Raw genomic sequence first — 13,184 nt, 5'->3', positions numbered from 1 at the left:
TTCACTCAAACTTTCCCACCATGTTAGACTTTCATGTCACTTCTCAGAGACTCTATGAATACCGATCTGCAACAACACAATCAGGTATCCATTTCCTATTATCTTTGAGAAAGAATGCAAACAGTCCAGTTGACTTAACTCTCTTTATGAACAAATGTCTCGTCACATCATGAATCAGACAGACAAATAATAAGATCACTGTAATCCCGTTAATATGTAAAGTAACTGCTGATTGTCTCTTATTTGCTCAATGTCCAGACTAGGTGGGTAAGTTACTGAGGAACCAGGAATATGAAGTAAATATATCATGTTGGGGTCTTGTTTGTTGGCTCTTAAGAAAGTATTGCCAGGTAACATCATCCAAGGCTGTGTTTTGGCTTTCAAGATTAAATAACGACAAGATGATTATGTAACACTTGCCATATTTATATGTAAGCCCAATTCTGTTCAGACAACTCAGGTGTGACATAAACTGTGCAGCAAAGTGTGTCCTTTGACCCCCACGGATCAACACTGTAGATTTTTATAGTAACCCACTTAGTGTTTTTTATAAACACACGTACACCCACACATATGAGGGGCCATTTAGGAAAAATACTGTTGCACACTACTAAAGACTCATACAAACACAAAAAATATTAAAATTTCACATACATACTATTAAAATGTCATACACACATACAATTTTTCTCTCAGATGTACACACAAAATACTAAAGCTGCGCATATTCACTACTAAAATATCACACTCGCATACAATCATTTTTCTCACATGCTTACATAAAAGACTAAGATTGCACATATTTTTTGAGACTCATTGTTTGTATGTGTGAGAGTTATCACGGAAGAGGCGGGGCATAATTTGGAGATCTGATCACGCATGTGTTGATACCACAGTGAAGTCAGCCAAATTTAGTTAAATTGGATATTGGCGCTTCACGGTGTAAGTTGATCTGATTTATGAACGCTAATTTTGGCCAGCTGTTCTCTACTGCTCCTTCCTCAAGCTCTCGGAGGTTCAGTTTGGGCTCTAATGCCGCTTACTTCGGCTCACTTACTTAGAGACTAAGTGAACCTCCGAGAGTTTAAAGGGGGAGCGGAGCTTGGCGTTAGCTCCACTAAACTCATGAAAAGAATGTTTTTCAGGAATTCTCTCTAAAACTTGAGATTTTAAAGCAAAATAAAATGTCTCTTAATGTCTCAGACGATACTGCGGACTGCAACTCTCCCAGGTTTACATCATCAAGAATCAAGTCTACCGAATTCTTGAGTACAAATTACCACTTTATGGACAGTGGTGGCATAGTTACTTTTTCAAAGTAACTTTAATCGGATAACTGATTACTTCTTGAAAAAGTAACTTACTTAGATTACTGATTACTTGATTTGGAAAGTAATTACCGTATTTTCCGCACTATAAGGCGCACCACATTATAAGGCGCACTTTCAATGAATGGCCTATTTTAAAAATTTTTCATTTAAAATGCGCATAGAATAGATGCTACAGTAGAGGCTGGGGTTACGTTATGCATCCATTAGATGGAACTGCGCTAAAGGGAATGTCAACAAAATAGTCATATAGGTCAGTCAAACTTTATTAATAGATTACAAACTCTGTAATCTATTAATTACGTTCTGAAAACTCTGTTCATTCCCAAAATGAACAGCTGTTGCTTCCTCCACATCCGCACCATTGATTCGTTCATGTTAAATTCTCTCGCTGCTGCTCTATTCCCGTGTTCTACTGTGTGACTAATTGCCTTGAGTTTAAATTCTGCGTCGTAAGCGTGTCTCTTAATAGGAGCCATTTTGGGGTCTTTACACAAAACCCAGCGTGCACCGCTGGCTGCATCGGCGGCTGCTTTCCTCCGTTTCTTCTTCTACGAGGAAAATGAAGTCGGCGTCTGCTTTTCCCCGTGTCTTGGGTGTGTGATGGGTGGCGGCAGAGGGAGGGGACCCTGGCGGTCCGATCCTCGGTTGCAGAAGCTGGCTCTTGGGACGTGGAATGTCACCTCTCTGGTGGGGAAGGAGCCGGAGCTAGTGTGTGAGGTTGAGAGGTTCCAGCTAGAAGTAGTTGGTCTCACCTCGACGCATGGCTCTGGTTCTGGAACCAGTCTCCTTGAGAGGGGCTGGACATACTTCCACTCTGGAGTTGCCCAAGGTGAGAGGCATCGGGCAGGAGTGGGCATACTTGTTGCTCCCCATCTCGGTGCCTGTACGTTGGGGTTTACTCCGGTGAACGAGAGGGTAGCCTCCCTCTGCCTACGGGTGGGGGGACGGATCCTGACTGTAGTTTGTGCTTACGGGCCGAACGACAGTTCAGATTACCCACCCTTTTTGGAGTCCTTAGAGGGGGTACTGGAGAGTGCTCCTCCTGGGGACTCCTTTGTTCTGCTGGGGGACTTCAACGCTCACGTGGGTAATGACAGTGAGACCCGGAGGGGCGTGGTTGGGAGGAATGGCCCCCCGATCTGAACTCGAGCGGTGTTCTGTTGTTGGACTTCTGTGCTCGTCATGGATTGTCCATAACGAACACCATGTTCAAGCATAAGGGTGTCCATATGTGCACTTGGCACCAGGACACCCTAGGCCGCAGTTCGATGATCGACTTTGTCATTGTTTCATCGGATCTGCGGCCGTATGTCTTGGACACTCGGGTGAAGAGAGGTGCGGAGCTGTCCACTGACCACTACCTGGTGGTGAGTTGGCTCCGGTGGTGGGGGAGGAAGCCGGTCAGGCCCAAACGTGTTGTGAGGGTCTGCTGGGAACGTCTGGCGGAATCCCCTGTGAGACGGAGCTTTAACTCCCATCTCCGGCAAAACTTCGAACATGTCCCGGGGGAGATGGGGGACATGGAGTCTGAGTGGACCGTGTTCCGTGCCTCCATTGTCGAGGCGGCCGATCGGAGCTGTGGCCGCAAGGTTGTCGGTGCCTGTCGCGGCGGCAACCCTCGAACCCGTTGGTGGACACCTTCGGTGAGGGATGCCGTCAGGCTGAAGAAGGAGTCCTACCGGGCCTTTTTGGCCTGTGGGACTCCGGAAGTAGCTGATAGGTACCAGCAGGCGACCAAAACGTACCTTACTTTATGTATTACATAAACTCACAGGTGTAATTACAGTAGTCTTGTGCTCTGGGTGAAAAGATGTGGCCACAATAGTTTAATGTTCTAGTTATCATCTGTACATGTATTGGATTTTAATTACTTGGTTTCAAATGGAAAAATCAAAAATTTTGCAGAAGAGAAAGTTAAAAACACATCAGTTATATGCAACAGTCATTATTCTAAATATGACCACAGATTTGTCTAGGCACTGTTTTACAGATTTAGAGAACTGCCTACACATTATAACAACATATATTTTCCCAAGGTCAACCTCTGTAATTTTAAATCACATATGCGCCCATAAATTCTTGTTAATTCTTATAAATTCCAATACATTTCCAAGGAAACTCACCCACTTTGAAGATTTCTTGAACTGCAAAATTCAAGAAATTGAAGGAGCGAGAGCGGGACCCCGTTTCAGAGAGCATGGTTATTAAGCCCTAAGTATTTAGCAATAATTTATCACATACATAACCTTTTTCACTTCTTTTTATATCTATTTTTGAAAAGTTATTATAAAATTTTAATACTTCTGTAGGTAACTGCAGCTTAATATGGATCAATATGTTTTCCCACAACACATTGCTTCTCTTCTATATTTATTAAAATTTGATAATAACTTTGCAAAAACAGATATAAAAACAAGTGAAAAATGTTAAGTATGTGATAAATTATTGCTAAAGCAAACATTTGTTTTGCAAAGCACAAACTGTGAGCATGTTTGTGCTAAAGTCGTACTTGCTCATTGGTTCTCTTCCAAAAGACTGCCAGTGTGAAGACGGCTGTGACTGGCGGGGCCAGGTAGCTTGTCACTGATTGGATATAGACGTAGAGCTGGCCGCTATTGGCTGATTGAAGGATGGGAATCCACACCACGCTCACCACCACCAGGATCACAGTGACAATCCTGGACAAACATTAACAGTAACAGAATCCAAAGATATTTTGTTATTGATCTGTTACGGATCACTGCTTAATAAAACAGCATCCTAGTGATGAAGTGTACAGGTGATGTAGGGTACCTGCCAACCAACAGCAGCTCCCTCTCAGAGGCTCGAGGGCGGTGTTTTTTCCAGATGTCCATGGTAAAAAGTGTGGAGCTGCTGTTAAAGATGGAGGTCAGAGACGACATCAGAGCTGCCATCATCACTGCTATCATGAGCCCCCTCAAGCCTGCAGTCCAAACAGACACACACATATGGAGAGATGTGTGCTGGGAAAAACTTAAAGTGACTGAAATATTCAGAAATGAACATAGAGGGGAAAAAACTCACCACTTGGCATGAGCTCAATGACCAGTTTGGGAAAGGCAATGTTGGAACATCCAACCTCTGCTCCACACACCCGTACACACTCCTCTGGATCAACACATCCCACAGTGTCTGAAAAACAAAGAATAGTTGAATATTGTCACAAACAGAGTGGAAAACAAAACCTGTTTCTTTTTCCACCCAGCAGGAAACTCTTAAGGTGTCATGGCCAAAGGCACTGGCAGTGATGCAAAAATTGTATTTTGCAAACTTTGAATATTTGTGGACATTTTGTTGTCTTTACATTATTGTGCAGACTGATCAGATGCACATGACTTTATCGCAACTAGCTTTATTAGCAGGAATGACTTAAAGGCAGTGGCAGATAACTTAATTGTTGTATAATAATATTATGACAGCCTGGAAGAAATTTATTTAACAGATTACTTGCTTTAAACAAGCAATCTGTGCCTGAAACATCCATATTTTTGAATTTGCAATAAGCTGAAAGATTAGCATGAAATCTTCATCAAAATGCTGCCACATGTAAGGAAACGGCTGCTACAAATTCTTTGCCAGAAGAAAAGATGTATTTAGATGATGGATATACAGTTAGGTTAAGACTTTTAGTTGATGACTCTGTGACTGGAACAGCAGCTAAGGAGCCACTTCTTTTCAAGAAAAACAATAAAGAAGCAGGAAGGACAAGTATGGAGAGTAGATATTTTGTATCTGGCGCTGCTGTGACATCTGACTTTCCCCTTTGTGGGACAATAAAGGCATTTTCTATTCTAAGACTTGAACAAATCTAGAGTCACCACATTAAAATACATGACTTGTGGCCAGGAGACTCCACAGAACCTATACCTATTGAAAACCTGTGGACAGTTATCTGAATGCAGGACAAAAGCCAATGAGATAAGATCAAGTCCAAGAACTAATGACAATCATGACTCACTACTGGTCAGGAATTGGTCTAGAACATGAAGTCTAGACTAACTAGAGTTCATTAGTTGGTAAGTAGCATTGTGTAGCATTATTTGTGTAGAAATAATGCTACACAAATTTGATGTACTACTTGTAGATAGGATTGTGAGACTACACTGTAACAAATTGCCCTGTATTTTTACAGTAAAATGCTGGCAGCAGGGTTGCCAGCATTTTACTGTTAATTATACAGTACCCTTACTGTAATCAACTTTACAGTATATTACTGTCACAAAAGAAATCTTTTGATTACAGCACATTGCTGTTTTTATCAGATTTACAGTAGACTACTGGCAGCTGTGTTGCCAGTATATTACAGTTTTTCTATGGTATCATTACTGTTGAATTCACATACAGCTTACTACTGTAAATTTCCAATACAAAATAGAAACATAAAAAAAACACTTAGAAAATGTAAGTTCCATCATGTCAACCAACATTTATTTGGGAAAAAAAAAGAACCAACTCAAACATTGACTCCTACACAGTCTTTAGTGGGCCACATAACAAAGAAGAAGGTTTTGAAACGACAACGTATGTGTGCCTTTAACCTAAAGATAAGTTAAACATTGTGCCTGTACAGTCAAAATTACAAATTACATCTGAAGAACAGAAAGTGGGAGCCTTGACAAAATTTATGCTATAAATTAAAAGAGATATCTAAGATTTTGCTGACCTTTAAACCAAATAAAATCTCTGAACAACACTCCTGTTCAGGGATAAGTTGCCTTCATGCCTGTATAATTTTTTGTTTGTTTGTTTTTGCGCGGAGGGGCAACAATATCTATAGCCTGATTAGAAAGTTCTCACTAACCTATATGAAATTCCACTCAAAGTCCAAGAGGTTTTTTAGCAGAGTTGAAATACGGGGGTTGACAGTGACCGACTTCTTTTGAACAGTTTTTCCTGTCCTCTTGGAGACGATCTTGCCACAGCTGGCCTTAGTCCCTCTTTCAGGGTTGATATCAAGAAAGCGCCTGAAAATGCAGTAATTTCAGATTAGCATATGATGCTTAAGGAGTCAGGGTCAAGATATATCAAATAATGTTATGCTAGCTTTCTTATTACAGCATGACAGATTAACTAAGCTAACTTTCAAACAGCTACAGTCTGCTTAAAAATGACAACTGTATGACAACATCATCTGACAAATAAATTATGCTCCAACTTACCGGATTGGCTCATAAAATGCAGGATTCAAATGGATAGTCCTTGTAAAGAAAATTCTAGAGGTTGCTTCCACATGTCACAACGACTTGTCTTCTTGAAAAATACAGTAGCGTTCTGTTTAAAGAGAGCCTCCTTGCAGTTGAATCTAACATCATTCCCAAAATGCAATGCTACTCACAGTATATTACAGTATTTTATTAAAAACAGTAATAATTGCCCAGAATCAGTGGCGCAAAAAGTGGGTATGCAGGGTATGCAACGCATAGGGGCGCTGCACTAGAGGGGGCGCCAAAACCCCGTCTCGAAAAATGTTTTTTTCTTGTTGGCATTTTCTATAATTAACAGAATGAAATGATCAATAACAGGGGAACAGCACTGATTAGGCGCCCCTCTGCTCCTTCACCTTCCCTTCCTGTTGCTCTCCTTTCCCATGCAGGTGGCTGTGCACGCGCCCCTAAGAGTACGCAGGCGCGTTTTTTTTATTTTTTTTATTTTTTTTATTTTTTTTATTTTAGACTACCACTCGTAGTGCACTTGACAAAATGGAGCGGCAGAAAAAAAAGCTGTCCGGGGCGCAAAACAGAAAAAGGAAAAGGGAGAAGGATAAAGATGTTGGCGGGATGAAAAAAAGCCTTTCAATGTGGTTGAAAGATAGTAGGTAAGTACCGTCAGTGTATTAGCAGGACAGGAAGGCTGTAAATAATCAAGTTAGCTAAAGCTAGCAGCTAGCCTAATACGGAATCGTCCCATATTTGCTGTTAAAAGTTGCCTCCCCTATTAAACCATTAAGGGACGCGATTTGTTTTGTATTTCTATGAATATCTGATACATAAACCTGTCACAGACACATAACCGCGCACTAAGTAAGAATGACCGAAATAAAACTCAGGAAATATTAACACAGGAAAGCTAAAGCTGCTGTGGCGGCAGTGCCCAGCTATGGTCCAACACTTAGCCCTCCTGGGTGCATTTTTTCACTCATATATATTATGGATTCTTTAATTAAAGATGAGTTGTTCAAGTTCATGCGTGTATCAGACAAATTAGTCATCGGAGTCACTAAAGCCCTTAAACTCAAAAAGGTTGGTGACCTATTTTACCAACCTTTTTGGCAGGGGGACACTTGAGTTTAAATGTCTTATTCAATACCACTACAGTGGTGTTGTGATGTATCTGATAAGTCAGATCAGATGTAATGTCCAATCAGTAACTGTTATCCAACAAGGAGATGATTTAAATTAAAGTTTAATTTCTATTGTAGTTTGACTGCTGTATTTTTTAAGCCTATTTAACACAAAATTTATGTCATTCAGCTGTGATGGTGGAGAGAAAGAAGAGAAGATGATGAAAGAGGAAGAATCAGGACAGACAGGGGAAGGCAACAGGTTGGTCTAATGCAGGTGGAAGTGAGGGAGCAACTAGTCCATCTCAAGCACAAATTTTTAAAAACGGTAAGATCTGTAATTTTTACGACTAATAATGCTTTTTTGACCACATGACTTAGTGGAGAACACCACAGACAAGGGATGAAGGAGACAGACATGAGGTCAGTGATAGAGGAGACAAGTGATGAGATCAGGTAGGCATTAGGAAAGCAACAAAAACCTATATACCATGATGGTTTGAGTTTCTGATGACCATCTTTGATTGTGTTCTTTTTTGGGGGAAATTAGTGCAGGCAGTCATGGTGAGTCAACCACGAGAAAGGAGAATGAGAAACAGAAAGGTGCAGATGAGGGAGAGGAAGAGCAGAGAGGACTAGATGATGAAGAGAGAGAGAAGCACAGAGCTGCGGAGGAGAGAGCCGAGACAAGGCTTTATTCAGAAGAACCATCTGAATGGCCTTTACCACACAAAATGGGGGACACATTTAGGTAGTACATGGTTGTAAATGGCCCACAGAAAGTTTCTGATGGTCCATATCCAAGATCAGAGAAGAATAAGAGGTGTTTTTCCAAAGCATACTGTTTTCGTTTACTGTCTAATGGAGAGAAAGTTGAACGAGATTGGTTACTGTATTCTAAAAATACTAACAGAGTCTATTGTTTTGCATGTAAGCTTTTTGGTGAAGCTAAAGTTCTTGACACATGCCTTGTGGAGGGGTATAATAACTGGCGATGTCTTTCAAAAACACTGAAGCACCATGAAACCAGTAGTTCTCACATAAATGCTTATCTGACGTGGAAAGAAATGGCATCTCGCTTACGCCTAGGTAAGACTATTGATAGTGAACTGCAGAAAACCATGGCAGCTGAAAAAGCACACTGGAGAAGTGTGTTGACTAGAGTTATCGACTGCATACTTTTCCTTGCAGAGAGAAACTTGCCACTAAGGGGGAAAAATTCTCAGTTAGGAAATCCTAAAAAAGGAAATTTTCTGGGAATCCTTGAGCTCATAGCACGATATGATGTAACACTGGCAGAGCATCTTAGAAAGGCTGCCTCCAAACAAACCACTGGATATCTGACATGGTGCACTCAGAATGAATTTTTAGATTCAATATCAGAGTGTGTTTTGAGTAAAATATCTGCCAAGATCAAGTCCTCCAAGTACTTTGCAGTGGAACTGGACTGCACACCTGATATTTCGCATCCACCTCAAAAATATGGAGTTGCGCCCCTGCCCAGAATGCATTGTTTTTCACGGTGCAGTACCGTTTTCAATAGAAACAGTATGATACTGTTCAGTTTTGGCCGTTTTTATACAGCAATTTGTTACAGTGTAGATTTTTTTTCACTAAACGTAGTGACAAAAAGTTTCAGCAAATAAGATTAGCTGAAAACACAACGTCTGTGTTTGTTGCACCCTAAAAAAGAACTTAAAAACTCAGATTTTTGCTTTTGTGCAACTTTATTAAACAAAATCCACGGTTCAAGCATACAGTGCGTGTAGTTTTCTCTTTTCCATACACATTCACAGGTCATGAACTTTAAACTCCCATCATGCAATATGTAGTTCTTAAAGGGGCATTATTAGGACAGAAATCTATGAAATAAAAAGATGAAGTAGTTTTAGCACATATTTAGCCATAAACCAAAAGAAATGTTTTAATCAAATACTAAATGAAATAAATGCTAACCCAATAAGATCAATATACTTATTACTTAAACATTATCATGTTCCTAAAATATTTTCAGGGCTCTACATGTATGTACCAATTTTTTGACCAAGCCAGAGCACACACTTACTTTCCTTAAACTATTTTATTAAATGACCTTTATGGTATAATGTAGGTATCTTTATAACATGATATATATTATAAATGTTCTCATGACATAAGTCATATGTAGAGCTTAATGTGTTTTATTAATGAATACAAAAAGATACTTAATATCAAAATCTTAAGAACTTTTACAATTAATGAAGTTATACCTAAAATTCCAGAAACCAAGCTCCAAACACCGAATTTATTTTTAAAAATTGTTTTACTATGTTTTATCACAAAAAAACAAAAACAGCAGACCCTTTAAATCATAGGTGTCAAACTCTGGCCCACGGGCCAAAATTGGCCCGCAGTGTAATTATATTTGGCCCGCGAGGCAATTTCAAATTAATATTAGAGCCGGCCCGCCGGTATTATACATTGGCAACGCTGTGACGCCGCATTCACCGCTTATACTACAAATCCCATAATGCTCTGCTGTTTTTTTTGGCGCGTCAATCAGGACAGAGGCAGACACGCCTCCTCCTCTGTGTCAGTAGCACTTATGGTAGCGGACATGGATGTATTAGGAAGGTGGTGATCCGTCTTCTTTTTTTTTTTTTTTTTTAATGGATCTTTATTGAGATACAAAATACATAACAGTACAAACACAGAAATGTCTGCCAGGTGTCACCGACACATACGGTACATCACCATGACGTTACATGAACACATTTTTTTTTTTTTTTTAAACAAATTAATCAGAAACAAGGCAATTACAGTAGTGGAATTCTGTATAAGGCACATATAGAAGAGGCATATTTAAAATGGAATACAGAGTAATATTGATAATAGAAAATTAGTATTACAATAAGTAATAGTGAAACAATAACTAAAAAAAAAAAGGCAAAGGGGGATTCATGTATTAGGATTGATATACATCAGTGGGCAATTCCATTAATATTTCAGCCAGGGATTCATACGATTCAATACATTTCAAGGATTTCAAATATAACTGGAATTCAGATAAGAAGATGTTAAAAACTGGGGATGATCTCAGCACTCTTTGTTTATTAATAAAGAATTTTGCTAAACAAAATATTAAGTTACAACAGAGTTCTGTAGTTTTGTTTATTAATAACACTCCAAAAGTTACCAAATCTCTGGAAATAGATTCAGGAAGTGTGATTTTTAAACTGATCCACCTTTCTAAGCAATTCCAGAATGTTTTGGTTTGGTTGCATTCATAGAAGATATGGTCTATCGTTTCAATATCACGTTCACAAAATGAGCACTTATTGTCATCGATATTAAAGCGATTTCTTAATAGTTCTTTTGAAGGGTAAATTGCATTTAAAATTTTAAAGTGTGTTTCTTTAGCTTTTGGTTGTATGGGGAGTTTAAAATAAAGAGTTCTTAAAGTTTCAATTGATTTATTATCAAACTTGGAAAGAATGTTATTTCTATTAATTTTTCCAGGGAACAGAGTTTCGTTAAGACAGTTTCTAATTGTGTGGTTATTGAATTTTTGATCAGTCAATGAAATTCCATTAATTAATAAATTTGATAATTGTGGGGTCATTGGATTATTTATTATCAAGTTTTTTACCTGATTAATAAATTGTTTCAGAAAGGCATTAAATAATTTGGTAAATTCAGCTCTTGGGGGAAAGAATTGATATTGTGCACATAATTGTTCGTAGTTTAACAGGCAACCATTAGCATCCATTAAGTGTATAATAGACCAAATATTCTTCTCCATCCAATCTTTGTAAAATAAGGATTTATTACGATGTAATATGAATCTGTTATTCCATATGATAGAGGAGTGAGGCGAGTAGTTATGTACATAGAGCATTTTCCAGTATAGTAATACTTGTTTATGGAACTCTGCTAGTTTAATGGGCAATTTATTTATATTGAAATCAAGTTTTAAACCACCTATTTTGTTAAATACATAATTAGGGACACAATACCAAAATAGCTGAGAATTTTTAACCCAGGATTTCAACCAATTAATCTTAAGGGTTCCGTTAAGACATTCAAAGTCAATTACTTTCAGACCGCCATCTTTGAATTGTTTCACCATATGACTTTTCCGTAGGTAGTGTGGCCTGTTCCTCCAAATAAAGTTCATGTTCATTTGGTTAATAGTTTTAGTTAAACTATTTGGGATAGCAGTGCTACAAGTTGAGTAAATTAATCTTGATAAACTTTCCATTTTTGTTAAATAAATGCGTCCTAAAATAGAGAGGTCTCTTTGGAGCCATGAGTTAAGTTTGGATTTACATTCTTTGATCTTGTTTTCAATAGTTAAGGTTGATTCTTGGTTTTTGGTTATAACATTTCCTAAGTATTTAATTTCAGATTTAATTGGAATGCTAGATATTTCTTTTAGGGGAGTGTCATGAATGGCTATAAGCTCACATTTTTTAAAAATTTAGTTAGTCCTGAAGCCTCAGAAAATTTTTTTATTTTATCAATTACAATAGAAATCTGCTTGTGATTTTTTAAGAAAACGGTGGTGTCATCTGCTAACTGGCTAATGATTAATTCTGTACCAAAAACATCTAATTTCTCAATGACTACACAGTTTTTAAGATAGATTGCTAACATTTCTGCAACCAAATTAAAGAGATATGGGGAGATGGGACACCCTTGAGGAATTCCAACATTAATGTTAAATCTGGCTGTGGTGCCCTTAGATAGTATTACACAACTATTAATGTTTTAATATAAACCTCTAATTAAGTTAATAAAATTGGCTCCAAAACCAAAATGTTCAAGAACTGAGAATAAGAATTGATGTTCCACCGAGTCAAAGGCTTTATAAAAGTCAAGAAAAAGAATGAAGCCATCGTCTTGGATCATGTCCCTATATTCAATCAGGTCCTTCACCAGTCTGATATTGTTGTGGATTGACCTTCCTTTTAAGAAGCCAGATTGTGATTCTGCAATAATGTTTGAGATTCCTGTTTGGAGACGCATGGTAAATATGTATGTTAGTAATTTATAATCAGAATTTCTGAGTGTAATAGGTCTTCTATTCTCAATAAATCTAGGGTCCTTGTCTGGTTTGGGGATACATATAATAATTCCTTGATTCATTGTGGTAGGTAGGTGATCCGTCTTCTTACGCACTCCTTCGGTTGAAAGCCCCGGCGCACCCCGCATCCCCGGGCCTCTCCCCCAAACCACACTGCGACCTCAAACTACAGCTGTCACTGTGTTACCCTACCAAAAAATGGCGAAAAGAAAGACAGAAAATAGAACTTTTCTGGACAGGTGGGAGACAGAATATCTGTTTGCATATGTGAGCAACTTTTCTCCTCAGTGAAGATGATGAAAACGTCTCACAGGAGACGTCTGACTGACGAACACCTTTGTTCGATAATGAAGGTTTCCTCAGCTCAAACTCTGAGCCCCAACATTGATGAACTGGCATCCAAGAAAAGATGCCAGGTATCTGGCTTGGCTGCATCAGAGTAGATCAGTGTGTCGCAAAATGAGCAATAAATACGTTTTCTACGTAC

General features: G+C 38.7%; 1 protein-coding gene and 2 long non-coding RNA genes across 3 annotated transcripts in view; 2 read left to right on the top strand and 1 right to left on the bottom strand.

Moving 5' to 3' along the window:
• Positions 1-13,184, bottom strand: part of slc5a10 (solute carrier family 5 member 10) — a 74,069-nt gene that overhangs the window by 4,743 nt on the left and 56,142 nt on the right. Inside the window, exons 10-12 of the mRNA XM_028018057.1 lie at positions 4,377-4,484; positions 4,125-4,275; positions 3,841-4,009 (exon numbers count right to left, since the gene is read on the bottom strand). Of these exons, the coding sequence (XP_027873858.1) occupies positions 3,841-4,009; positions 4,125-4,275; positions 4,377-4,484 (428 nt within the window). The remainder of the gene's footprint in view (positions 1-3,840; positions 4,010-4,124; positions 4,276-4,376; positions 4,485-13,184) is intronic.
• On the top strand, positions 7,116-8,378 carry LOC114144857 (uncharacterized). The gene is made up of 3 exons (XR_003595561.1): positions 7,116-7,167; positions 7,823-7,894; positions 8,014-8,378. It is a non-coding gene; the product is annotated as an uncharacterized LOC114144857 (long non-coding RNA).
• Positions 9,238-12,966, top strand: LOC114144859 (uncharacterized). Its single transcript, XR_003595563.1, has 2 exons — positions 9,238-10,248; positions 12,772-12,966. It is a non-coding gene; the product is annotated as an uncharacterized LOC114144859 (long non-coding RNA).

Source organism: Xiphophorus couchianus, chromosome 5, assembly GCF_001444195.1.
Source record: "Xiphophorus couchianus chromosome 5, X_couchianus-1.0, whole genome shotgun sequence".
In the NCBI taxonomy this organism is placed as follows: Eukaryota; Metazoa; Chordata; class Actinopteri; order Cyprinodontiformes; family Poeciliidae; genus Xiphophorus; species Xiphophorus couchianus.
This window is presented reverse-complemented; position numbering and strand designations above follow the sequence as displayed.